The sequence below is a fragment of the Microcaecilia unicolor genome, chromosome 2 (genome assembly GCF_901765095.1).
Source record: "Microcaecilia unicolor chromosome 2, aMicUni1.1, whole genome shotgun sequence".
In the NCBI taxonomy this organism is placed as follows: Eukaryota; Metazoa; Chordata; class Amphibia; order Gymnophiona; family Siphonopidae; genus Microcaecilia; species Microcaecilia unicolor.
The window spans coordinates 229,860,228-229,888,179 of NC_044032.1; the positions used below are offsets into that span (position 1 = coordinate 229,860,228).

The window sequence follows — 27,952 nt, forward strand, 5'->3', positions numbered from 1 at the left end:
GTGGAGATTTTGGATGCTGTTCTTCAGCCATGGCCAGCAGGTGTCCTCTTGTATGTTTTTTCTCCTTGGCCGATGATCAGTCAACTTCTGGGCTGCATCGCTCAGCACATCTGGCTTGTGGTGCTGGTGGCTCCAGACTGGCCTCACTGGTCAGTACGCAGACCTGATTCGGCACTTGGTCGATCGTTCCCTTCATCTGCCAGATAGGAGGGGGCTCCTGTCACAGGGACCTGTCCTCATGGAGGATCCTTCCCCCTTTGATCTTACAGCTTGGATCTTGAAAGGGAGCGCTTGCAACAGAAGGGTTACCTGGAAGCAGTGATCATCACCTTACTTCAGTTTAATCCAGAGGCCTGCCCTACTGCTGTGTTCTTTTCTTTATGCTTTCTGCTCTCAGATGGCCAGTGCGGAATTCCTGCAGAAGCGTCCTTTCAGATATGGGGAGGGGGGGAATAAGCAACAAATAGAAGAGCCACCCTTCAACATGGAAGCTTAGAGGGTGTGGCTCATGTGCTGGTGCTGGTTGTGCAGCTGTGAGGCAGCCAAGGGCCTGTTTCTTTTTGGATCGGCTGTGGTGGTGGCAGTGGCTGCCTTTTGTTGTGCGTCCAGGGGTCACAGCCCTATGCACAAGGCTTGAGGTTGCTCAGGTTCGCCTCTTTGAGGTTTTTGGTGCTCTATTTTAGAGGCAGGTTTCTTGGTTCTTGTTTTACGCCACTGCTTGGGTATTGATTATACTGGAAGTGAGACTGCTGCACAGGGTACTATATGGCAGAGCTCTGGCGTTCTCTCTATTTCTACCTGCTGGTAGGGGGGCATAACCCACAAGTCTCTGGATTGATCTGTTGGGACTAATGGAAAGAACACTTATCAGGTAAGACCTAATGTCTCCATTAAGTACATAACCACATTGAGTGAAGAAATATTTTCTCCAGCTTTAAGTGTACTACTTAGTAGCTTTATTGTGTGCTCCCTAGTAATTGTATTTTTGGAAAGAGTAAACAAGTAATTCATGTCTACCTGTTTCACTCCACTCAGTATTGTATAGACCTTTATCATAACTCCCCTCAGCCATCTCCAAACTGAAGAGCCCTAACCTCCTTAGCCTTTCCTATCCCATTTTCTCTGTTGTGTTTCATGGGCTAAATTGTAAAAGCTAAGTAACATTATTTGTTTAAGCAACTGCCAAGCATCACGATTTTGACTACTCTTTATAGGGTAATATTTAACCCCACGTAGAGCCTTTATTTACTGTCGCATTCTTGAGGGCCTTGGCATACTGTCAGGTCCTCAAGGCAGCACTGGGAATTGTGAGCCCTTGGGCCCCTGCCGCGGAGCAGCAGAGGCAGGCAAGACCGTCTTGGAACTGGACGTCCAGAAGGACCAGACCGGAACTCTGGACTGGAAGTAGGCAACTGAACCAGCAGAACAGGAACCGCTTCACCTGTACTTAGCCACCTTTCCGCTAGAGTTGAGCTCTAGCGTGCGGGCGGCCGACAGGACTTGTAGGGCAAGGCCGGAACTGAAGATCCAGAGGACCCACCTTGGGTCTAGGAAACACAGGGAAACAATACTAGACTGCACTAAGTGCTGCACGCAGCCGCTAAGCCAGGCACACCAGACAGTCTAGACAGACAGAAGCTTATCAGGAGCAGGGACTAGGGCAGACATGCAAGCAAGGAAGAAGGGGAGACTGGGAATGCCCCCAGGGCAAACCCACTAGCTAGGTCGAGGCAGGTAACAGGATAAATCCCCCAGAAGATACACGCTAGCTAGACAGATACAGGAATCAGGATACATAAGCAGGGATCCGGATAAGCACACAGGATATACAAGCAAGGCACAAGGTAGACACACGGAACAGAAGGTAGCTAGGCAGAGCGGGAAACCGGATAACACTAGCTAGCCAAAACCAGGACTCAGGACGAACAAGCAGGGACCAGGATGTGCACACAGGATATACAAGGTTCAGGATGTGCACACAGAATATACAAGCAGGGAGTAGGTCAGGCTGCCAACACAGACGGGGAAACCAGGGCTGAACAGCAGGCTCTAAACACAGACTAAAGGCAGAAGGATAGCAACCAGGATGTGCACATAGGATATACAAGGTTCAGGATGTGCACACAGAATATACAAGCAAGGAGTAGGGCAGGCTGCAAACACAGACTAAAGGCAGAAGGCTAGCAGCCCACGCAGAAGGGCAAGCAGCCCACAGGTACTGGGAACCGAAGGGCACTAGCCCACACAGAAGGGCAAGAAGCCCACAGGTACTAAGCAGAAGGGCAAGCCCACACAGAAGGGCAAGAAGCCCACACAGAAGACAGGCTTAGAAGCAGCGCAGCAACACACTAACTAACCTGTCGGCCTCTGGGCATGACACCAGACAATGACACCATGCGAAGGCACTGACTGCAAGCACAGGCCTTCCTTATAAAGGAACTCACTGATGAGTCACCACCAGCAGGATAGAAGCAGGAAGTTCCTTGCCTCCAAACAGAGGCTTGACACACAGAGGAAGTGAGCCCACAGGAAGGACAAGCAGGAGCCATCTTGGATACTGGCATAGAGGAGGCGGCAGCCATCTTGGAAGAGGCATAGCCCACACAGGTAAGGTCCAGTAAGGCAATCAGCACACAGAGCCAGAGAGAAACTAAGACAGAGACAGACACAGAGACAAGCAGAAGCCACCACAGCCACTGACTCCCAGAAACAGGGTAAGTATGAGGGTGGTCACGGCCACAGACGTGACATTTACACACAAGTGGAGTTTTTTGACCGGTGATAATAACGGAGTCAACATAACACTGACATTGAGTACATTCACCACACTGCTGCCATGCGGTGACTACTGAGGTTGTTTCTCCACTTTAAACAGAAACAAACTAAGCCTCCAACTTGATACCAAATACTTTGAAGAGACCGGGTCAGTTAAGCTCATTTCAGCTCATTAATAGTGTTTCATGGAAGCCAGTTTGGCAAACATTAGCTGATTGGGTGAGAAAAGGCTGCTCTGGGATGGATGATTTTGGGGGTGTCATGAGTCAAGTATTGTTACATGGTTAGTTAATAAATCTGTAGCTGTTTAAATAGCATTTAGCCTGCTAACTGCTAATATTGAACAGGAGATAGCCGGTTATCTCCGCTGAATATTCATGGTTAGTGAATGGTGGCTAACCGGCTATTATCACACAAACATTCAAGTGCTGGCCGGCTAAGTTTAGCAGCCAAATCGGACCATCTAAATAGCAGTCCTATCTTTGGCTGCTATAAACTTAATCATTCAGCACTGAATATTCACTTAGCCGGTTAAAAGTTTGAGCCAGCCAAAAAAAAACGGATATTCAATGCCAGTTACTGGAAATGGCCCATCACTGAATATCTGGGGTCGGCGCTGATCAAGGCATTAATATCGGGCCCATACCCCCAGATTCTATATAGTGCACTTAGATTTAGGCACCAAAATCGGCACAAATTATATAACTGCGCTTAACTTAATTGGCTTAACAAGTTAATGAGCACTGATAACAGCACTTAACAAGCAATAATGAGCACTAATTGGCACTGATTAGAATTTAGGCACACAATTTGCTAAGTGTATTCTGTAACAATGTGCGCCAAATGTCTAGTGTGCGGAGGCAAAAAAGGGGCGTGGTTATGGGCGGGGAAATGGGCATTCCAAAATTTATGTGTCTAGTTATAGAATATGGCCCAGTGAGTGTGTCTAAATCTATGTGCTGAGATTTACACCAGGTTTTCATTTGCGTAAATGGATGCGCACAGATATCGGCGCTGAAATATCAACTAAACATATTCTATAATCGGCGCCTAAATCTAGGCACCAATTATAAAATATACTTAGTCGGCACTGATTTCAGCACCAATTTTTTAGGCGCCATATATAGAATCTCATCCACAGTGTGTACTGTGTATGTATGTGTGTGTGTGTATATATATATATGTGCTTTATATATATAGAGAGAGAGAGAGAGAAAGAGAGAGAGAGAGAGAGAAAGGAAGAGAGGGTTTTTTTCCATGAAGACCTTTTTAGGTTACTAGATCAGGCCATATTCTCAGAACTTGATTACTGTAATCAGGGCCGTGCCAATACAGTAAGCGGGGTAAGCACTGCAGGGGGGCGCCGACGTTCACTTGAAAAATCTTTTACCTGTAGTTGTGATTCTCCTCTCTCCCCTGCCCTTCCCCCTCCGCATCAGAAAGTGAAGGCAGCCCAGCAGTGCTGAGGCAGACACCTCTGCTGAAGTTGCTTAAAAGAATACGAGTGCTATATGTGTCTTTGGTGTGGGAACAACTTCTCATTCAGGGTGAGCTTGAAGTGAACAACATTCAAATTAAAGAGAACAGATTTGGCGGGAGGTGTGCAAGTGAGACTGGGAAGAAATAAAAAATAAATAGTGTAATTGTTAAAATCTGTAAGTGGTTCAAAGTTTTTGGGGTTTTTTTCTGAGCATCATGTACACCGAAAGGAGGGCATGATGTGTGCATAATTATCAGGTATTCTGGGATAGCTACAGCTAAAAGCCATTTCATTGGCTGATGGTTTCAACAGTAGTTTCAAAGAGGAAGAGCTGGTAAGTGAAAATCTGATTGCTTTTTTTAAGTTTTAAAAGTATTTGCATTAAATCTAATTGCAGAATTCAGGTGCTAGGAGTCTGTACTTGGTTGTCATATGCTCAAATTTGTCTAAATCATATGCAAATTTGTCCGTTTTGGGGAGGTTCTCATCAGGGCCGTGCCTAGGGTCTCTGGCGCCCCCCTGCAGACTATCAATTGGCGCCCCCCCCCCCCCCCGTGAAAATGATCCCCCCCCCCCCCCCCGTGAAAATGATCACCCCCCCCCCCCCCATGAAAATGATCGCTCACCACTTGCCACACTGAAAGGAATTGTCAGCAATATTCTTAGAAACAAATTGGTATACATTGCAAAATAAGATAGCAGATGTAAATTCTCAAAGTGGACATATTCCAAATGCTAAAATGAAAATAAAATGATTTTTTTTCTACCTTTGTTGTCTGGTGACTTTCTTTTTTCAATCATGCTGGTCCAGTATCTGATTCTGCTGCTATCTGTCCTCTTAACTCCATTTCCAGGGCTTCCTTCCATTTATTTCTTTACTTTTCTCCTTTCTTCTTCATTTCTTGCTCTATATCCATTTCCAGCAATTTCTCCTCTCTCCCTGGGTCCTGCCCTCCCATCCATGTCCATTCTTGTCCCTCTCTGCCCTTCCCTCCTCCATCCATAGCCAGCAATCCTCCTCTCTCCCCTCCCCTCCATTTCCAGCAATTTGTCCTCTTCCTGGGCCCCCATGTCCATCCTTGTCCCTCTCTGCCCTTCCCTCCTCCATCCATAGCCAGCAATCCTCTCTCCCCTCCCCTTCCAGCAATTTGTCCTCTCCCTGGGCCCTGCCCTCCCATCGATGCCTCTCTGCCCTCCCATCCATGCCTCTCTGCCCTTCCCTCCGCGCCCTGGGGCCTTTAAATCTTTTACTTCTGGTCGCAGCAGCGTCAGTGAAAGCGGAGCGCTGCCGACATCTCCCTTCCCTTTGCGCTCTTGGTTCCCTCAGTGTCCGCCTTCTTCTGACGTCAGAAGAAGGCGGGACACTGAGGGAACCAACGAGTGCAAGGGAAGGGAGACGTCGGCAGCAGTGGCGTAGCTAGGGTAGTTGACACCCGGGGCCGGTCATTTTTTTAACACCCCCCCCCCAAATCCAGTACTAGGCATACCGAGAATACAAAACACGACCTATAGAGCAATTTTACCATACCATAAGCAGTCGTTTCTATGAGTCACACAAGGAAAAGGAAAGCATCTTAAGCACTACAGTGAGCACTAGAACATCAATTCACCTATTGTAAGACGAAACCAGACAGAATAGTACAGATCGTCGATCCTGCACAGTCAATGCCAACTGAAAGCCATGTCTTTTTCACAAACAGATACACCCTAATCCACTATAGAATAAGTAATCATAAACTTTCTATTTAGACAAAAATTAAACTGAACCCCCAATGCCAGACTCTGCATACAATGCAACGCCACAGAAACAGAAAATGTCTCCTAGTACTGTGCAAAATATAAAGACAGCAGATGTAATTTGAAAAAAACTAACAAATACCAATCACCACTTTACAAATTAACAAATAGAAATAAAACAAATACAGAAAATAAAATAATACCATTTTATTGGACTAATACATTTAACTTCCAGAGGCCAAAATCTCCTTCCTCAGGTCAATACAGTATAGTGCTGTTACAGTATCCTATCCTGATCTGAGGAAGGGGGTTTTGTTCTCTGAAAGTTAAGTCAAAATGTATTAAAATTAGTCCAATAAAAAGATTACCTTATTTACATGTTCTATTTATAAACATTTATTAACACAGCTAAAATACTATATCCTAAAGCAAAATAATAAAAATATATATTTACAGTTTGTTGTCTTTGGTTTCTGCTTTCCTCATCTTCTTTTCACCGTCTTCCTTCCATCCAGCATCTGTCTTCGCTCTCTCTCTGCCATCCAGTGTCTGCCCTCTCTAATGTGCCTTCCATCCACCATCTGCCCCAGTCTGCCATCTCTCTCTCCCCCTTCCATCCACCATCTGCCCTCTCTCTCTCCTTTCCCTCCAGCATTTGCCCTCTATCTCTGCCCCTTCCATCCACTGTCTGCTCTTTCACTCCCTTCTATCCACTGTCTGCCCTTTCTCTCTGCTCCTTCGATTCACCATTTGCCCTCTCTCTTTCCCCCTCCCATCCATTCAGGGTCTGCCCTCCCTCTCACTCCCCATTCCATCCAGGATCTATCCCCCCTCTCTCAATGCCCCCTCTTTTCGGCTCCCAGTTCCCACCTGCGGCTGCCCCTAGTTCCAGATCCATTGATTCTCCCATCCACCCCTGCCCCAGGCATGACCCCATTCTCCCTCCTGCTCACTTTTCAGACCCCAGTTCCAGATCCATGCCCCTTCTCCCATCTGTCTCCCACCCAGTCCCTTCTGCCCATCCAAGTCCCCCTCACCCCATCTGTCTCCCACCCAGTCCCTTCTGCTATCCAAGTGCCCCCCACCCTCACCCATCTGTCTCCCACCCAGTCCCTTCTGCCCATCTGAGTCCCCCTCACCCCATCTGTCTCCCACCCAGTCCCTTCTGCTATCCAAGTGCCCCCACCCTCACCCTGTCCTCCCACCCAGTCCCTTCTGCCCATCCGAGTCCCCCTCACCTCATCTGTCTCCCACCCAGTCCCTTCTGCTATCCAAATGCCCCCCCACCCTCACCCCATCTGTCTCCCACCCAGTCCCTTCTGCCCATCCGAGTCCCCCTCACCCCATCTGGCTCCCACCCAGTCCCTTCTGCTATCCAAGTGCCCCCCACCCTCACCCCATCTGTCTCCCACCCAGTCCCTTCTGCCCATCCGAGTCCCCTTCACCCCATCTGTCTCCCACCAGTCCCTTCTGCTATCCGAGTCCCCCCCCCCCTCACCCCATCTGTCCCCCACCCTCACCCTGCCTCGTCTTCTCCCTGCCACCCGGTCTTTAAAAATAAATTGCCGACGCGATAGGGAGCGCAGCACCTCGTGTGCAAGTAAAAGAAGCGGATCCGATCATCTCATTGGGCCTTCCTTCACTGTCCCGCCCTAGAGGAAATAGGAAGTTGCGTCAGAGGAGGGCGGGACAGTGAGGGAAGGCCCAATGAGATAATCGGATCCGCTTCTTTTACTTGCACACGAGGTGCTGCGCTCGCTATTCGCGTCGGCAATTTATTTTTAAAGGGCTGGTGCGGGGGAGGGGCTGCCAGGAAGAAGAGCAGCGGGAGCGGCGGCACCCCCCTTTCTGATGACACTCGGGGCGGACCGCCCCGCCCTTGCTGGTCGGCAGCGCTTTCACTGAAGCTGCTGCGACCCAGGTAAAATATTTAAAGGCCTTTGCGGCGCGGGGCGAGGGTAAGCACCGCGGCGGCGCCCTCCAGAGGTGGGCGCCCCCCTGCGGCGCTTACCTCGCTTACCGCATCGGCACGGCCCTGGTTCTCATTTGCATATTTATGGGTAAAAATTGATGGAAATGTTTACAGCCTTAATGTTAGCGCATGGCTTTGATCAAAACTGTGAAGTTTGATCCAAAAATGAAGGGTTTATCTAGTGTTTTTGACTAAAAATTCCCATTAGAGTGTTTGTCTGTTAATCTGCATTCAATTAGAGCTCTCTGATTGGATGATCAGCTCCTGTTAGAAATCTGCCCGGGAACAGAGTGAGAGCAACTGACGGTTTGGCCAAGAGAGACATGCAGCTGTGAGCTCCGTGTGTGTAAGGGGGGGGGGGGGCGCCAACTGATAGTCTGCAGGGGGCACCAGAGACCCTAGGCCCGGCCCTGACTGTAATTCATTATACATTGAGAATACAGCTAAATTACATTTTAAACTTCATGTTTTACAAAATACTGCAGCAAGATTAATTTTTGGTGCCCCAAAATTTGACCAGTTTCTCCACTGATGATCAGCTGCTTTGGTTGCCTTTTAAAGCACGTATTGTACTTAGCTTGTACAACTTTTCAAGATTCTGAATAGTTTAGAATCTAAGGGGTCGATATTCATCTGGTGGCAGTGAGTGTTTTTAGCTGCTGCTGGTGTTATGCCCAGGTACAGCATTATATCTCCAGGTTTATGCTGCTAACTCCAGGCTTCGTTCCTTTTCTCTCGTGCACCTTATGCCTGGAATCGACTTCCTGGACCTATACGTCTAGCTCCATCTCTACCTGTTTTAAAATCCATGCTGAAAACCCACCTTTTCACTGCTGCTTTTGGCTCCTAGCCTCTACTCATTTGCCCTCCCTTGTTCCTTCCTTCCTTCTCACCCAGTACTTCCCTCACCCGTAATGTCTGTCTGTATTATTTAGATTGTAAGCTCTTTTGAGCAGGGACTGTCTCTTTGTGTCAGATGTTCAGCGCTGCGTGCGTCTGGTAGCGCTATACAAATGCTAATAATAATAATAATAGTTAAATGTTATATTCAGGACTTAACCACATAAAGATAGGACCGACTATTCAGTAATTAAACTTAGGCAGTTAAGTACTGAATATCGATACTTAACCACACAAGTGCCAACTCTGCCCCCGGACCGCCCACAAAATACCCGACTTACACTTTTGTGATATGTGGTGATATTCAGTGGCACTAACCAGTTACGTACCAGTGAATATCAGCGGATAGCCCCGCACAAGCAAATTAATTGGCCAGGAGACATTTTTGGCCAGTTAAATTGCTTTGAATATCGACCCCTAAGTGTTATAGCATGTAACTGCAAAGGAGGCGTTCACATGGGTGGGTCATAGGCATTTTAACTATTTAAACGCATACTTTATTGAATACTGTCAGGCATCTAACTGCTGCATTCAGATGCACCATTTACACCTGCCATAGATCAGGCATAATTGGTCGCACCTAAATTTAGGCACCCAATTGCTGACTTATGCTAGTATTCTATAAAGTATTAGGGGGCCCTTTTACTTAGCAGCTGTAAGCCCACCGCAGACTTACCATGCACCAATCTGGAACTATTGCAAGGCTACCGCAGGAGCCCAGTAGTCGTTCCCACCCCTAGTGTGCACCATTTCCGGCACTACAAAAATATGATCTATATTTGTAGTGCCGGAACTTAACCAGCGGTAATCAGGGAGTGCCACGTGCTGCCTGGTTACCGCTGGGTTAGCACAGGAGCTGTTACCACCATCTCAATGGCTGGCAGTAAGGGATCCTCCACACCCCCCACACCACCCCACCCCGAAATGGCCATGCGGTAAGTGTTTCACTTACCATGTGAACATTTAAGACAGCCTCAGCGTGCGTCAAAAACATGCACTAACACTAGTGCAGGTCCCCTTTTACCGCAGCTTAATGAAAGAGCCCCTAGGTGGATGTGAAGCATCTGTTCACGCTTTCCAAAAATACTAGGACTAGGGGGTATGCGATGAAACTACAGTGTAGTAAATTTAAAACAAACCGGAGAAAATGTTTCTTCACCTAACGCATAATTAAACTATGGAATTCGTTGCTAGAGAACGTGGTGAAGGCGGTTAGCTTGGCAGAGTTTAAAAAGGGGTTAGACGGTTTCCTAAAGGACAAGTCCATAAACCACTACTAAATGGACTTGGGAAAAATCCACAATTCCAGGAATAACATGTATAGAATGTTTGTACGTTTTGGGAAGCTTGCCAGGTGCCCTTGGCCTGGATTGGCCGCTGTCGTGGACAGGATGCTGGGCTCGATGGACCCTTGGTCTTTTCCCAGTGTGGCATTACTTATGTAGGCGCAGAAATTTGCTATTATAGGATACTAGCTTAGCACCTAGATTTGGGGGGCCTACCTTTTAGCACCCTTTATAAAGCTGCCTCCCATACACACAGGTATTCCTGAAGATGAGTGATCAGCACTTATGAAAGTAGTGTACAGAATACACACATTTGCACTGGTTTCTACCAGTATACCCGTGCACTAACTTATTCCTGCCTCGGAACAGGTGTAACTTTGTGCAGTAGCTTTTACAGAGGATCTTTAATAAAGGCACACAGATGCATCTGTTGTCTTTACAGAATTAGGAGCCCTGTTACAGAATTACCCTCCACATGTCTTTCAGTCACGTCATTAAAATCTCTACACATCATTTCTTTACCTCTGCAGTCAATAACTCCTTCCCACTGTCGTTGAGCACTGCAAGTCACTCTTTGGTTCCCACTTTCAATGACATAGCCATAGTGGCATTCATAAACCACAGTGCTTCCATAGGTTGTGTTGCTGTTGAGACTTGGCGATGCATTTGGGATACAAGGTGGAGTTCCACAGTCCACTGCTATGAAAACAGCAAACATACAGATCATTGGAGGGTTAATTGTAGTCGTGCTGTATGAAATATGTCCAATTTTCAGGGCCGGCATTAGGGGGATGGAAATAAGGGCATTTGCCACATGTGGAACCAAGCCTTCCTTGGGCTACAAGAACCATAGGCTGAAGGCTGTGGGGGGGAGGGGGCAGATGGTAAAAGGACACAAGTTTGAAAATGAGCCAAATCTATGCTACAGAAGCAGGAATGAAATGAATAAGGATATGGCAGTTCACGAAGTATTTTGGCAGCATGAGGGTGGAGCTATTGCAGGGTTGGGGAATTTGGGAGGTTGGGAAGAGTAGGGAATGCCACCTTTTAAACTGCCTTGCCCTGTTTCTCTGCTACATTTCCCTCTATCTGAGATTCTATGCTACAGAAGCTGGAATTTCATTTCCCATAGAAATGAATTGGGTCATATTTGGGGTGGGGGCTCATTTCTCTGGAACCCCAAGTCTGATATGGCCCATTTTTGAACTCAACCTGTCTTTTTATCAGTTTTTCCCTCATGTTAAATTTCATCTAATTTTCTTAATATATCCATACCTTTGGAGATGTAGAGGGACATTTTCAATATGACATCTAAGTCCAACTTTGGACGTTTTGCAAAAAAAACGCCCAAAATCTAAATAGGAAAGAAGGTCATTTTCGAAAAAGAAAAACGTTACTTCTTTTTTTTCCGAAAATTCTGTTTTGTGATTTGGACGTTTTGTTTTTTGGTCCATTTTCGGGAAAAAAAAAGTCTAAATGAAAACACAAAAAAATCAAACCATTGGGATGTAGAAGGAGCCAGCATTTTTAGTAGACTGGTCCCCCTAACATCCCAGGACGGCAATAGGGCACCCTAGGGGACACTGCAGTGGACTTCATAAAAAGCTCCCAGGTACACATCTCACCATTGCTCCCTTACCTCGTCTGCTGAGCCCCCCAAAACCCACCCAAAACTCACTACCCCCAACTGTACACCACTACCATAGCCCTTATGGGTGAAAGGGGCACCTATATGTGGGTACAGTGGGTTTCTGGTGAGTTTTGGAGAGCTCACAGTTTCCTCCACAAGTGTAACAGGTAGGGGGAGGTAGAAGCCTGGGTCCACCTGTCTGCACTGCACTGCACCCACCACTAGACTACTCCAGGGACCTGCATGCTGTTCTAATGGACCTGAGTATAACATCTGAGGTTGGCAAGTAATGTTTTTCATCACATTTTGGGGGGGATGGGAGGGGGTTAGTGATCACTGGGGGAATAAGGGGAGGTCATCCCTGATTCCCTCCAGTGGTCATCTGGTTATTTAGGGCACTTTTTTGTGCCTTTAAAAACAGGTCTAGCTCAAAACATCTTAGTTTTAGTCCTGGACGTTTTTGTTTTGTTCCATTATGGCTGAAAAATGTCTTGTTTTAGGAATGCCCAAGTCCCACCCTGAACATGCCCCTGACAAGCCCCCTTGAGATTTGGACGTACTTCTGACGGACTTCATAGAAAAATGTGTAAAAATAAGTTTTGAAAATACTGATTTGGATGTTTTTCTGAGAAAACCCTATTTACTAAGGTGTGCTAACGTTTTTAGTGAACGCTAAAAATTAGCACACGCTAATGCTAGAGACACCCATAGGAATATATAGATGTCTCTACCGTTAGTGCGTGCTACAATGTGGCTTAGTAAATGGGGCCCTTTATGTTTTAGTGTTATAGCACTAGTGCCAAGAGACACTTTATTTTTTCTTTTTTTTATACGGCATTTTCCTCAGTCAAGTAAAACTTGGCCCATACAATCAAGATTATGCCTATAACGGACCCTGTTTACTATTCACTCCCCTCCCCCTGCTCCTTTCGTGCTTTTTAGGATTAAATCTGTCCCACTTCTCTTATCCCTTTATCATTTTAACTATAACTTAGGATGCCTTCTGTGTTCCTCCTATTCATAACCTTTTACATATATTGAAATACTTGTAAATAACTTTATTTTTTTTATTATTTGCGTTATAGTAAAAAAGATGAAATGTGAAACCAGTGAAGACACACTGCCAAAACATATAAAACTCTTAAGTGCAGATGAGCAGTACCGTTCACTATATCACACAGTGAGTTTCTTTTACCTTTACAGTATAATGAAGGAGTTTCCCAGATTCCATTTTCTGTGCAAGTCACACTATCGCCCCTTTCACTGTAAAACCCTTCCTTACATTCATAACGAACCTCACTCCCAAACACTGTGGTGTAATTTCCTATAATATAGCTGTGCTGGATCCCTGGAGGCTCCCCACAATCTATCACTGCAAAACAAATCAAAACAAACACCACCAATGAAAATAAATATTCACCTTTGCAAAAGTAAACTTAAGTCATTATAGATCAGGCAGTTACTAAATATTTCAGTGCCTAGTCCTTAGAAACAGCATTTTATTTTTCATCTATAAACCTGGGAAATATAACTATGTTCCCCATTCTGTTATCACCAAAGAGATAACTAGTTATTTCTTTCTTATAATTTATTTAACATTTTAATGTGTATGCTTATTGTATTATATTATTTTAATGTACATGTTTGTCCTTTGCATCTCCTGCAAGGCACACACAAAGTTCTGCAAACTACTCATTTCAATCCCTCTATTATGGTTGATCAAAAATATATCACTGTCCATTGGGGACATAGACCAGCTTGCCCAACTCAACATGATCAAGCACAAGTGAGAGTTTTGCATGCAGTACCTTTGACTGACTACTGCCTCATTACCCCTAGTACTGTTACTTCTGGAATTCACTTAGGACTCCTTAATGCACACTCAGTAAAAGGGAAACAATAAATGATTTAGGGCCATATTTACAAAGGTGCACTAGTGTTTTTAGCGCATATTAACCGTGTACATGCCCATAGGAATATTATGGGCATCTACACAGTTAGCAAATTTTTAGCATGCACTAAAAACACTAGCGAGCTTTTGTAAACAGGGCCCTTAATTTCATCACATTGATTTATTTATTCATATTTATATCTCCCTTTAACACCAAAGCAGGTAACACTAAAAACATACATAAAATCATCACAAACAAAACAATATACTACAATACACTCCAGTAAATATCTTAAAACAATCCCCGAAGAAAACTGCCCGTTACAAATCCAAGATCATCCCTCAAGAAAAGATTTAATAAAATAACGAGTTTTCAAATATTTCTTAAACTGTTGTCTACTAGAACAGTCTAAAATGTCCAGGCAAGTGATTCCATAGGCTTGCTCCTGCAATAAAAAATATCAACATGACTGCAGGTTTCTGAGCAGCATTATGATGGAAATATTTGTGGAGAAAGGACCATTTCATGGTGAAACACGGTCCTGGTTGGCATTGGGTTCTGTTGTTTTTTTAAGATCTTAGTGAAAAAAAGTTTTAAAATTTTTCATATTTATGAAGGGAATATTAAAAGTGACTGTTGAAAAATTTGTATTGAGTAAGGCCGAAGTTACAGTTACAGAAAATTTGGGGTGAGCATATCTTACCAGGAATGAGGCGAGAATACAACATCATCCACAAGCAAATTAATGACCTTTTAAATGCAAGGCCTGCTCAGGATATTCATATGTATAAGTATAATCTCTACCGATGGGGGAATAAGGTTGGGAAATTGTTATCTACATTGGTGAGACACAGAGGGGCAAGGCAGGTAATTACTAAGATACACACACAAGAGGGGAGAGTGGTAACTGCGGTAGAGGATGTGCAGGAAGCCTTTGTGAGGTTCTATAGGGCTCTCTATGATAAAGGGGAGAGCGGTCAGGGCTAGAGAGAGTAATTTTTCCAGGACCTTAATTTGCCTCACCTATCGCAGGATCAAAGAGATGCTTTAAATGCTCCTGTTGAGGCATTGGAGATTTGCCAAGCCATGTGGCGCCTTAAGCTGGCGAAAGTGCCAGGTCCTGATGGATTGGGACTTGAGTTCTATAAAGTCCTTGGCGGGAAAATTGGCCTCCCTTCCAAGATCTATGCCATCATCTGTGTGCGACCTGAGAGACAGGAGGGAGATTGGCTCATGCTCATGTTGTAGTGCTTCCCAAACCGGGTAGAGATGTGGAACTGCTTGTATCGCCGAATCTCGCTCCTCAACCAAGATGTTAAACTTTTCGCCAACATCCTAGCAGACTGGGAAAAGTGCTACCTACTTTGGGGGATGACTCTGTTATGCGCAGACAGGGGATTTCTGCCTCTCAGGGTCATTTCATCTGTGTGGCGTTAATGCTGGCTAGAAAGACCTTATTAGTACACTGGGTTGCTGAAAACCAGTGGTCCCTGCAACACTGGAATGCAAAGATGCTTCAGATGGCCCGCTGGGAGCAGGAAAGGCTTAAGTCCTCTCATAGAATGGCATGCCAGACATATAGTTCTCTTTGGCATCTTTATGTAGCGTTATTTCCGGGACCCATAGGTAATCTAGGAATAGGAGGGAGGGGGGATGGAGGTGGGGAGTCATCAAAATTGTGCAGGATGTTCTTCTACTGTTTGAATGGGGATAGTTGCTGTTTATATTCCATTCTCCTCATTTGTTGAGCATTGTGGTTAATTCTCATTCTGTTATTTTACTGTGATTTGACCTGCACGTCAATAAAGATATTTAAAAAAATGAAAAATCCTTTATACTTTATTAGAATTTACTATACCACGCTCAACCTAATTTGCAGACCTAAGTGGTTTACAAAACTAAAGGTAAATAAACAGGCAGAAAGGAACTACAATAGACCTATGTCTGACACTGGGAGTGGGTGTGCATCGAGCAGGTCACCACCTACCTCGAGAACAACCACTGTGCAGGGCCCCTGGGACCGGTCAGCATTGGAATTGGCACCAAGGAGGTGTGAGGATTCAACATCGTCCTCGTCGGCACTGAGAGTTGTCGATGCTTGGCATCAGGTGAAAGCCAAGAAGCACATACGTCAATTCCCCTCAATGTTAAGTAGTAGTAGTTAAGTAGTAATGCATGAGAGATCCACTACCCAAGGAGCACTCCTCCCCCACCTCCATTGAGGAGGTGCTGGAGTGGAGGTGGGGAAGGTACCTGAGTTGACACCGGCGGTTCAGCAAGCTGTCTGACCCAACACTCCATCCTTTCTCGATGTCGACACTTGATGAGCAGATTCAGGCTATGTGAGCACTTGGGCGGGGCTTCTTCAGCAGAGTGCATCACATCAGGGGTTCTTGCGCCCAGTCATGCCTCTTTTTGCTGCCTTGCAGGGCTCTCAGACTGCTGTGAGGTCTCTGATGCCGGTGCTGAATGCGGCATCGACATCCGCCTATGCGAGTACCCCCTCGACGTCAATGGAGGAAGCTTCGCCAGAATCAAGGGGGAGCCTGCTTCTCGATGCCATTCCAGGCAAGGACCTGGTTCCTCCTAGCTGAGGCAGGCTCAGTCTTGGCCCTCTCATGAGGAATTTTTGCTGACACCAATATGGACCACCCATGAGCATCTGATGTAGATCCAAGGCACTTCTGAGAGGAGGAGTCCTATGGTATTCCATCAGACCCCTTCCCAATAGAGGAAACGTGAAAGTCTCCACCTCCTTCCCTGCTTTTGTGAAAGAGATGGCGGTTGCCATACCACTTCATTTGGAAACAGAGGACAAGCCCAGGGCTGAGATGTTCGAGGTCCTAGACCAGGGGTAGGCAACTCCGTTCCTCGAGAGCTGCAGGCAGGTCAGGTTTTCAGGATATTCACAATGAATATGCAGGAGATAGATTTGCAAGCACTGCCTCCATGGTATGCAAATCTGCATATTCATTGTGGATATCCTGAAAACCTGACCTGCCTGCGGCTCTCGAGGACCGAAGTTGCCTACTCCTAGACTATGACTCTCCACTTAGAGAGGCTGTGTGACTGTCCTGCTTCACAAGATCCTGTGTGATATTCAGGTGAAGAGCTGGGAGTCCCCTCTGTCTGTCCCTGTCCTCTCCAAAAAGATAGACACCATGTATCAAATTCAGATTTCACCTGGATTTGATAAGCCACAATTGCCTCATCATTCCCTAGTGGTAGAATCTGCGCTCATAAGGGTCAGAAGTTCCAGACTTTGCTTCGGCACTCCCAGGGAGAGAAGCTCGAACCCTGGACTCATTGGGCGGAAAATTTATCAGGCCTCAAAACTCATATCCCATATACAATCATACCAGCTCTTCGTGAGCCTCTACTTGTGCACAATATGGCTGATTTAGCAAATTCTCTCCCACTGGAGCAGGCAAATCTCTTCGCCAGCTGGCCAAGCAGCAGAAGGCAGTTCATAAATTCTTGGCCAGGGGCGCTTATGATTCTTTTGATGTGGCATCCAGGATTTCTGCTCAAAGCATAGCAATGTGCAGACTCTCATGGCCTACGTGTCTCTGACTTCAACCTGGCAGTCCAGCAGACATGAGCCTTTCTCCTTGTGCCTCTGGTTGCATTCAGGCTCAAGCCAGCCAGCAGGTCACAGCTCGGCAGATGTTGAGGTTGCTAGGCCATATGGCCTCCCATTGTGCATTCACTCCCTCGGCATGCCTTCACATGAGAACTGGCCAGTGAACCCTAGCTTCCCAGTGGTCTCAAGTCTCTGGGAACCTAGTGGATGTCATCTGAGTGACACTGGAATTGATTCAATCTCTGCTCTTGTGGACAATTCCATCCAATTTGACCATGGGACTTCCATTCCAAATTCCTCAGCCTCAGAAGGTGCTGACAACAGATTCATCCACCTAAGGTGGGGAGCTCACTTAAATGGGCTTCATTGTCCTGTGCTTGGTCAGCTCAGGAAACAAATCTTCACATCAACCTTCTGGAGCGACAGTCAATCTGGAATGCTGTAAAGGCTTTCAGAGATCAGCTGTTCAACCAAATTGTGATCATCCAAATGGACAATCAGGTTGCAATGTATTACACTAACAAGCACAGGGGTACCAGATCATACACTCTGTGTCAGGCGGCCATCCAGATATGGCAATGAGCTACTGTAACAGGATAGTTCTTAGAGCAACATACCTTGCGGGTTAATCCAACAGCCTTGCTGGCAGACTAAGCAGGGTCATGCAACCGCATGAGTGGTCACTCAGCATGGGCAATACCCATGAGATTTTTCCAAACACAGGGCACCACCTTGGTGGATCTCTTTGCCAGTCCTTACAGTCACAAAGTCCTTCAGTACTGTTCCAGTGTCACGTCTGTGGCCGTGACCACCCTCAGACTTACCTTATTCCTGGGGATCAGCTTCCTAGCTGGCTCCTGTTTCTTCTGTCTGTCCTTTCTGAGCTAGCTCTGGCTCTCTGTGCTGGCTGCATCCAGCAGCATGACACTAATTGCCTCACTATACTGCACCTGTGGGTGTTGCCTGGGTTAACTCTCTCTCTCTCTGTGTGTGCTGGCTGCTTCCAGCATGACTCTAATTGCTTCACTACACTACACCTGGGTGTGGGAAGCCTCTCTGTGTTTCACTGTGCTTTCTGCCTGCTCTGTGGTTTGTGCCTGAACAGCCTCCGTAGTTGCTTAGAGATTGCTGCAGCTGTTACTTTGGTGTTGAAGGGCTTTATTAAGCACTTAGAGACTGCAGCCTTTGCCTTTGTATTGCCAATGCCTCCGCAGTGCCTTAGGTCCCAAGGTTAGTGTGCTGTTTGCACAGTTAGCTTTCCTTGTCTTTTCTTGTGGGCTTCTAGCCCTTCTGCTTTGCGAGTTACTATCACCTGTGGGCCTTGCCTTCTGGCTCAGGGTATTATTGCTCTGTGGGCTTTCAGTCCTTCTGTGTTTATTGCTCTGTGGGCTTCTGTGTCTATTGCCCTGTGGGCTTCCATCCCTTCTGTGTCTATTGCACTGTGGGCTTCCATCTCTTCTGTGTCTATTGCGCTGTGGGCTTCCAGCCCTTCTGTGCCCATTGCTCTGAGGGCCTCCAGTCTATCTGCGTATATCCTTTTTACCTGTGGGCTTCCAGGCCTTCTGGGTGTATTACTGCGGCCTGGGGGTTTCCAGCCTTTCTGTGGGCTTCTAGCCTTTCTGGGTGTATCTCTCTAACCTGCAGGCTTTCAGCCTTTCTGTGTTTATTATTCTCTGTGGGCTTCTAGCCTTCCCGTTATCCCTGTGCAGTGGTGCAGCAGCACACTGTCTGAGTCTAGTTCCGTGCCCTGTCGCCCTCGTGTATCCCAGACCCAGGGTGGGTCCTCTGGATCTTCAGTTCCTGCCTTATCCTGCAAGTCCTGCCGGCCACCTGCACTTCGGAGCTCAACTCCGGAGGAACGGTGGCTAAGTGCAGGTGAAGCTGTTCCTGTTTCATCTGTTCTAGTTGCCTGCCTTGTACTACTCCAGTCCAGAGTTCCAGTACTGCTCTTCTGTGTTTCCAGTCCCGAGGTGGTCTTGCCTGCTGCTGCCGCTCCTCGGCAGTGGCCCAAGGGCTCACGAACTCCAGTCCTGCCTTGAGGACCTGACAGAATGCCAAGGCCCTCGAGAACGCAACATCCAGGCTTAGAATATCCAACAGACTTGCATTGGATGCCTTCCTCCTCCATTCGAGGAATAGTCTTCTGTATGCATATCCTCCCATCCCTCTCATGGGGAAGACTTTGCTGAAACTCAAGGAAGAGCAGGGAACGATGATCATGATAGCCTCATATTGGCCCAGTCAAATCTGGTTTCTGGAGACTGGAGTGTTTTCTGACCCTCATAATGCAGAACGAGGGATCTCTTCTACATCCCTCTTTATATTCGTTTGATATCCCTAGTACCTTAAGAAGTTTTAATTAAACAACTCTATAATACTAAGATGCAGACAGTAGTCCAGCAGTGAGAGGGGTGCCATGCAGTCTTTTGTATTGAGTGTTACATGTCTGATTATCTCCCAGTTGGTGAGAAGTCATATGTGTGTGCTCGATGCAAAGAGCTCCTAGATCTCAAAGATCGAGTCCGTTCTCTTGAGGCTAGAGTAGCAGACTTGGATTTGCTGATGGAGACAGAGGTACATAGAGGAGGCCTACAGGGACTTTGTAGAGAAAGCCCACCTCCAATCTGGCAGCCCCTGTGCTGCCTTGGAGGAAGGAGGTCTTCTAAAAGGAGAGCATCACCCTGGTGCAGCTGGAAGTAATCCTGTAGACAGGACCAGCACACCAAGGAATGCAATATCCTCTTGCACCAAGGATGTGTCTCCAGGAGCTACTACCCAGGAGGGAAAGGTTAGGACAGCTGTTGTAGTTGGTGATTCGATTAGGCATGTAGATAGCTGGGTGGCTGGTGGATGTGAGGATCACCTGGTCATTTGCCTGCCTGGTGCGATGGTGGCGGACCTCATGCGTCGCCTAGATAGGATTTTGGATAGTGCTGGAGAGGAGCTGGCTGTCTTGGTATATGTGAGTACCAATGACATAGGAAAATGTGGGAGAGAGGTTCTGGAAGCCAAATTTAGGCTCTTAGGTAGAAAGTTCAGCATCCTGTCACAAGTACCCAGTGGATCCTAAAAAGAGATCAAATTTCTTACAACTCATTTCCAGAAATAAGCTTTCCTGACTACCTGCCTAACAATGTTTTAAGAACTTTTCTTCCATAAACTTGTCCAAAACTCTTTTATGAATCCTACTATGTTAATTGCCTTGACCACGCTTTCCAACAAAAGATTCTACAGCTTAATTTTGTGCTGCATGAAAAAATAATTTGTTTTCAATCTGTCAGTCTAGTCCAGTTTTTATGTTTGATAGGTTAAATAACTGTTCCCTATTAAACTGTTACATCTCATTCGTGATTTTATAAATTTCTATCATGTCCCCTCTCAATCAGAAGCAAAGCCAGGTTGTGAGGCCAGGGGGAGTGGAGAGGGGCGCACACTGCGTAGGCATGTGCGCACACTGCATAGATGCGACGGACAGCCTGAAAAATAGGCGCCATCTGATGTCCATTTGGGGGAGCGGTCACTCCCCTGGCGCCCCATCAACCTACGCCACTGCTCTCAATCATCTCAAGATAAGGAATCCCCCACCTAGCTATGCCACTGCTCTTAAGATAAGGAATCCTAAACTGTTTAGCCTTGAATAATAAAAGAGATGTCCTATCCTCGCTATTATTTTTGTCGCCCTTCTCTGAACCTTTTCTAGTTACACTTTATCCTTCTTGAGATGTGGCAACCAGAATTGCACACAGTACTGCCAGACGCAGCATACTGGGTTATACATTTCAGTCCATCAAAACTCCAAAACCTTTTTCTTGGACAGTGATGCCTTACCCCACACCCAGCATTTTTACCTATAGTTGGAATTATTTTTCATTTTGTGCATTACTTTGCAACTTGTCCGCATTAAATTTCATCTGCCACCTAGATGCCCACTCTCCTAGTATTACAAGGTCCTTCTGCAATTCCTAACAATCCTCTACCATTTAAAGAATTTGATTAATTTTGAGGCATCTGCAAAGTTGATCATCTCATTCACGGAGCCTTTCTCCAAATTATTTATCAATCTTTAAAAACCTTTTTTAAGACATTTTTTACTGATGGATCCCCCTATAAGGAAAAAATCCTAATGCAAAGTGTCCATTTCCACTCTTTTCACTTCATAATGTTATCATTATTATTATTATTTGTTACATTTGTATCCCACATTTTCCCACCTATTTGCAGGCTCAATTGTAGGGAAAATCGTGAGAGGTTATAGTTATTGTTAAAGACTAGTGTGTATTGATATTTTATGATGTTTGTTACATGTTATTCTTTCACTGTTATTTTCTATTTGACACTGTGTTAATAAAGTACCTCTTTGAAAATTAAAACAAAAATGGTATTAACATTGGCCACCCTCCAATCTTCAAATATTGTGGCTGTTTTAAATGATGAGAGGCACAGGTTACACTCCCTTAAACTATCTCCCTTGACATTTGTGTAGCTTTGTCAGTAGTGTTTTGTTTTCTTTGTTTTTTGTTTTAAACAGCATTGTGAATGTTTCTTTTTGTACACCACCAGACTTTAAGATTTACACCTACCTTTGCAGGCCAAGCCGGCCCCTTCCCATTTCCCATCTGAAGTGCAGATGGAGGTGCTATTGCCACTTTCAGGAAGAAAGCCTTTCTTGCACTTGTAGGTCACTTCACTTCCAAATGTTGTATTTGTTTGCAACTCAAAGAACGAGTTAGGTAAAGACATTGGGAGTCCACAGTCAATAACTGAAAATGAAAGGAATATTTTGACAGCATTATTCAATATGTCTATAGCAACATCATTAGAACAATATTTGCAAATGGTGGACATATGCTTTCAACTACACAAAGTAGCTCATAGCCACTGCGTTATTTATGTGGTCAGGGGAGGGAAAGCCTTTCAATCTATTTTGAGGTCAAAATTCAATAGTGCTTATGCAGCCAGTATTAGCTGCTGGCAGCAAAAGTTATTTATTTTAAAATTTTGCTACCTAAGAATGGATACATTTTGTCTATATAGGTCAACATATAGCCAAAATTTATCCATACAAGTTGAGTAGAGTCTAACGGTGTGCTCAATTTAGACAAAAACTGGGCAACTCTATAAAGGGGTGCTCATTTGGTGCCTACTTTCCTTTACAGAAGGAGAAAATTATGTCTTACCTGATCATTTTTTTTCTTTAATCCTATCAGACCAGTCCAGAACCAGTGGGTTATGTCCACTGACCAGTGGATGTAGATCAAATAGTTCTGTGTGATTCGCCTTTTAAGGACACTGTGCAGGCTTAGAATGGTAAAATTATGTATAATCATACCTGATAATTTTCTTTCCATTAATCATAGCTGATCAATCCATAGACTGGTGGGTTGTGTCCATCTACCAGCAGGTGGAGATAGAGAGCAAACTTTTGCCTCCCTATATGTGGTCATGTGCTGCCGGAAACTCCTCAGTATGTCGATATCAAAGCTCCATCCGCAGGACTCAGCACTTAGAGAATTACACCCACGAAGGGACACTCTGCCCAGCTCACCACCGCCGAAACGGGGGAGGGGAATTAACCCAGCTCATCCCCACACAAGTGGGGGAGGGGAATCCGTCCAGCTCATCCCCGCGGAGCGGGGGAGGGACACCACACCCGCCGATGCGGGGGGATCTGGCTTATCCTGCAACCGCAACCGCGGGAGGAGCTGACTGACCCTAACACCGCCGAAGCGGGAAGGGTACAAAGCTGCCCTACAGCCGCACGAAGCGGGAGGGAGTGCCGGCAGAATTTATGTCTCAATCCAGCCCCATAAAACGGAGGGGAGAGGAATGCAGCAGCTCACTGTAACACAAACTCGTCTCAACTCTTGAAGAATCCAAGTGAAAAAACTTGAACACGAAGTCTTTCTGAAGAAACTGAAGACTAAACTTGAACCTGAAATGCAACCAGAATAAAAACAGTACAGATATCTGGGAGGGGCTATGGATTGATCAGCTATGATTAATGGAAAGAAAATTATCAGGTATGATTATACATAATTTTACCTTCCATATCATCAAGCTGATCAATCCATAGACTGGTGGGATGTACCGAAGCAGTACTCACCCAGGGCGGGACATTGAAATCCCTGACCTCAACACTGAAGCTCCAAACCGGGCCTCCGCCCGTGCAGCCACAGTCAAACGGTAATGCTTGGAGAATGTATGAGCCGAAGCCCAAGTTGCCGCCTTGCATATCTCTTCCAAGGAGACGGACCCGGCCTCTGCCATCGAGGTCGCCTGAGCTCTCGTGGAGTGAGCCTTCAGCTGGATAGGCGGCACCTTCCCTGCGGCCACATAAGCCGCTGCAATGGCTTCCTTGACCCATCTTGCCACTGTAGGCTTAGCAGCCTTCAGACCCTTACGAGGACCTGTAAACAGGACAAACAGATGATCCGATTTCCGGAAATCATTGGTCACTTCCAAGTATCTGATGATGACTCGTCTCACATCCAGATATTTAAGAGCAGAGTACTCCTCTGGGTAGTCCTCCCTCCGAAAGGAAGGGAGACAGAGCTGCTGATTCACATGGAAGCGAGAAACAATCTTGGGCAGGAAGGAAGGCACTGTGCGAATAGTCACTCCTGCTCAGTGAACTGCAGAAAAGGCTCTCGACATGAGAGCGCCTGGAGCTCGGAAACTCTTCTGGCTGAAGTGATAGCCACCAAAAAGACTGCTTTCAACGTCAGGTCTTTCAGAGATGCCCTCGACAAGGGTTCAAAAGGCGGCTTCTGCAAGGCTCTTAACACCAGGTTGAGATTCCACGCAGGCACCACTGAGTGCAGAGGAGGGCGCAGGTGATTAACTCCCTTGAGAAAGCGCACCACATCTGGCTGCGAAGCCAGGGAAGCACCCTTCAGGCGGCCCCTGAAGCAAGCCAGAGCCGCTACCTGGACTTTAAGGGAACTGAGCGACAGGCCTTTCTCCAGACCTTCTTGCAGGAACGCCAACACTGAAGAAATTGGAGCAGTGAAGGGAGAAAGTGAGCCTGCTTCACACCACGCTGCAAAGATACGCCAAACCCTGGCGTAAGCAGTAGAAGTAGAGCGCTTCCTCGCTCTTAGCATAGTGGCAATGACCTTGTCTGAGAAGCCCTTCTTCCTCAGACGCTGCCGCTCAATAGCCAGGCCGTAAGACCAAAGGGGGAGGGATCCTCCATCACCACGGGACCCTGATGTAACAGGCCCTGCTCCACTGAGAGCCGCAGAGGATCGTCGACTGAGAGCCTGATCAAGTCCGCATACCAGGGACGTCTGGGCCAATCCGGACCCACCAGGATTACCCTGCCGGGATGCTTTGCCACCCGGTCTAGCACCCTGCCCAACATGGGCCAGGGCGGGAACACATAGAGAAGCTCTTGTGTCGGCCACTGTTGGAGAAGAGCATCTACTCCCAGGGATCGAGGGTCCCGTCCTCTGCTGAAAAAGCGCGGCACTTGGCAATTGGCCGATGACGCCAACAGATCTAGGCTCGGCTGGCCCCAGCGCTTCGTGATGTCCAAGAACGCCTGAGCAGATAGTTGCCACTCTCCGGGCTCCAAGGTATGGCGACTGAGAAAGTCCGCCTTGACATTCATGACTCCGGCAATGTGGGCCGCTGAAAGCTGCTCCAGGTTCGCTTCCGCCCACTGGCATAGACTCATAGCCTCCTTGGCTAGAGGGGCGCTCTTGGTACCTCCCTGGCGGTTGATATAAGCCACAGCCGTGGCATTGTCCGACAGGACCCGTACAGGCTTCAACACCAGTACCGGGATGAACTCCAAAAACACCAACCGAATGGCTCTGAGTTCCAGGAGGTTGATAGACCACTTGCCTCTGCAGGAGACCAGAGCCCCTGCGCTGTCCTTCCCAAGCATTGGGCTCCCCAGCCCATCAAAGAGGCGTCTGTCGTGACGACAATCCACTCCGGGGTCACCAGAGGCATTCCTGCAGACAACTTGACTGTCTGCGTCCACCAGCTCAGCGCCTTGCGCACTGCTGGGTCCAAGGGAAGGCGCACAGCATAATCCTCCGACATCGGAGTCCAGCGCAACAGCAGAGATAGCTGTAGTGGTCTCATATGAGCCCTGGCTCAGGGCACTACTTCCATCGTGGCCGTCATAGAGCCCAACAGCTGCACGTAGTCCGAAGCCCGAATAGGAGAGGCTACTAGGAACTAGTCCACCTGAGCCTGAAGCTTGACAATCCGATTGTCTGGCAGGAACACTCTGCCCACTTGGGTGTCGAATCGAACTCCCAGATACTCCAGGGACTGAGTCGGGCGCAGCTGGCTCTTCTTCCAGTTGATGATCCATCCTAGGGAGCTCAAAAGAGCAACTACCCGGTCCATAGCTTGCCGCACTCTGCATAAGAGGGGGCTCGGATCAACCAGTCGTCCAGATAAGGATGGACTTGTACTTCTTCCTTTAGCAGGAAGGCCGCTATGACCCCCATTACTTTGGAAAAGGTCCGCGGAGCAGTAGCCAACCCGAAAGGGAGGGCTCTGAACTGGAAGTGTCGTCTCAGGACTGTAAAACGCAGAAAGCGTTGGAGAGGAGGCCAGATGGGAATATGCAGGTACGCTTCCTAGATGCCCAAGGAAGCCAAGAACTCTCCTGCCTTCACTGCCGCTATAACAGAGCGGAGAGTCTCCACTTTCAAGGCCCGATTGACCCCTTTGAGGTCGAGGATAGGCCGGACAGAATCTCCTTTCTTTGGTACCACAAAGTAAATGGAGTAACGTCCCTTGCCAATCTGATTTTTTGGCACCGGAACGACCGCACCCAGGCGGATCAGGTTGTCCAAGGTCTGCTGCACTGCCACAGCTTTGACCGGAGACTTGCAGGGAGAGAGTACAAACCCGTCTCTTAAGGGTCGGCAGAACTCTAGCTTGTAGCCGTCTCTGATGACTTCCAGCACCCAAGCTTGTGAAGTTACTGTGGTCCGCTCACCCAGAAACGAGGACAGCCGTCCTCCAATCTGCACTGGGGCGTGGACCAAGGCCCCGTCACTGGGTACGAGACCCTGGGGGAGGACCGGAGGGAGCACCTCCGGGACGGCGGTCTCTGCGAAATGAATGCTGCTTAGATAGAGAACATACTGGGGAGTTTCCGGCAGCACATGACCACATATAGGGAGGCAAAAGTTTGCTCTCTATCTCCACCTGCTGGTAGATGGACACAACCCACCAGTCTATGGATTGATCAGCTTGATGATATGGAAGCTCAGCATTTCTGTCTCCAGAGGATGGTCACAGATGCACCATGAAGCTTCTGGTCTGTTTACTGAGACATAGAAATACTGAATATTCAAAGACTACACAGTGCCATTAAGGGGCAAATCACACAAAATTACTTTATTTCTCTGTCCACATCCACTGATTCTGGACTGGTCTTATATAGATGCTTAGGAAAACATACGCTGTATAATTTAAGCGTGATCACTTTGTCACGTTTGTGACTGCTTTCCATGTGGGTGCTCTCCTTGCCCTCTGGTGGCCAGAACTGGTGGCTGCTATGGACTGTTTTCTGCTGTCTTCCATGTTCCAGACTTCAGTGAGTCCGGTCCGGATTTTCCAGGTTGCCAGACTTGCTCTGCTGGTTTGTCCTTGAACAGCAACCTTACTTGGCTAGTGATGATTGCAGCTGTGGGTCAGCTGCTGATGGGCTTATTAGCTTCTGTGAGCCTTGCTTGCTTTGCCTTGGTATCAAAGGTTATCCATGAGTTCCTGTTGGTTTGTTGGAGTTCCTGCTCTGAAAGTTTCCTGTGTGTTTGACTCTGCCTGTTCCTGGACCTGGACTTTGCTTGCTGCCTGCTTTGACCCTTTGCCTGGACCTGGACTTTGACTTTGCTTTCCACCTGCCTATAAGACTCTGGTTAGTTTATGGATTACCCGTGTTTGCTGCCTGCCCTTTTGACCTTGCTGTGCTACTGGATAATGTTTACTGTCTACTATTAAAGCCTCTTCTAGTTATATTCTGTGGTTCCTGCCTGTTGTGTTCAGCACTGCTTTCTGCTTAGGTAATTTGCCTGCCGCTGCCGCTCCTCGGCAGTGGCCCAAGGGCTCACAAACCTAGTTCCTGCTTTGTAAAAGTGGCACACTTACACCAGCCATAGAGCTGGTGTAAATGCTCACACCTTGATTGTTAAGATAAACACAAAATGTGCACCCTGCCCAGACTCCACCCACATGTACACTTACCTTCAAACTACATGCCATCGCATTTAAGCGTCATTTTATGGAATAGAACATAGCTGGATAATTGGTATTTATGCACATGTGTATACATATAGTTGTATAAGCCATTATTTTGGTCATTTACGTGTGTTCTTGGCACCTAAATGTTGGTGCTTTCTTTATATAATTATGTCCTTCTGAATAATTTTATCTGTAAGTGAACCACATAAGTAGCAGTCCTAATTTATATGAATAACTCATCCAGATCAGTTTATGATCACATTTTCAGCTATCCAACTTATACAGATAGACTGGCTGATAATCTACTTAAAGTTGTCCACTGAAATCTGATCTCTTCATTTGGTATTAGACATTGGGTAAGTCCTAAGCCCTGTCACTTATAACAGCATGAGATCATAAGGGAAGGGGATGGAAATCAATAGCAGGAAAGAGTTAGAACTCCATACTAACAAGGGAACTATTCCTTTATCTTAAGGGTGATATCT

The 27,952-nt window shown here is 46.8% G+C and overlaps 1 protein-coding gene across 1 annotated transcript in view; it reads right to left on the reverse strand.

Moving 5' to 3' along the window:
- SUSD1 (sushi domain containing 1) overlaps positions 1-27,952 on the reverse strand; it is a 326,856-nt gene that overhangs the window by 275,558 nt on the left and 23,346 nt on the right. The window contains exons 5-7 of the mRNA XM_030191973.1: positions 21,836-22,015; positions 12,976-13,152; positions 10,673-10,849 (exon numbers count right to left, since the gene is read on the reverse strand). Of these exons, the coding sequence (XP_030047833.1) occupies positions 10,673-10,849; positions 12,976-13,152; positions 21,836-22,015 (534 nt within the window). The remainder of the gene's footprint in view (positions 1-10,672; positions 10,850-12,975; positions 13,153-21,835; positions 22,016-27,952) is intronic.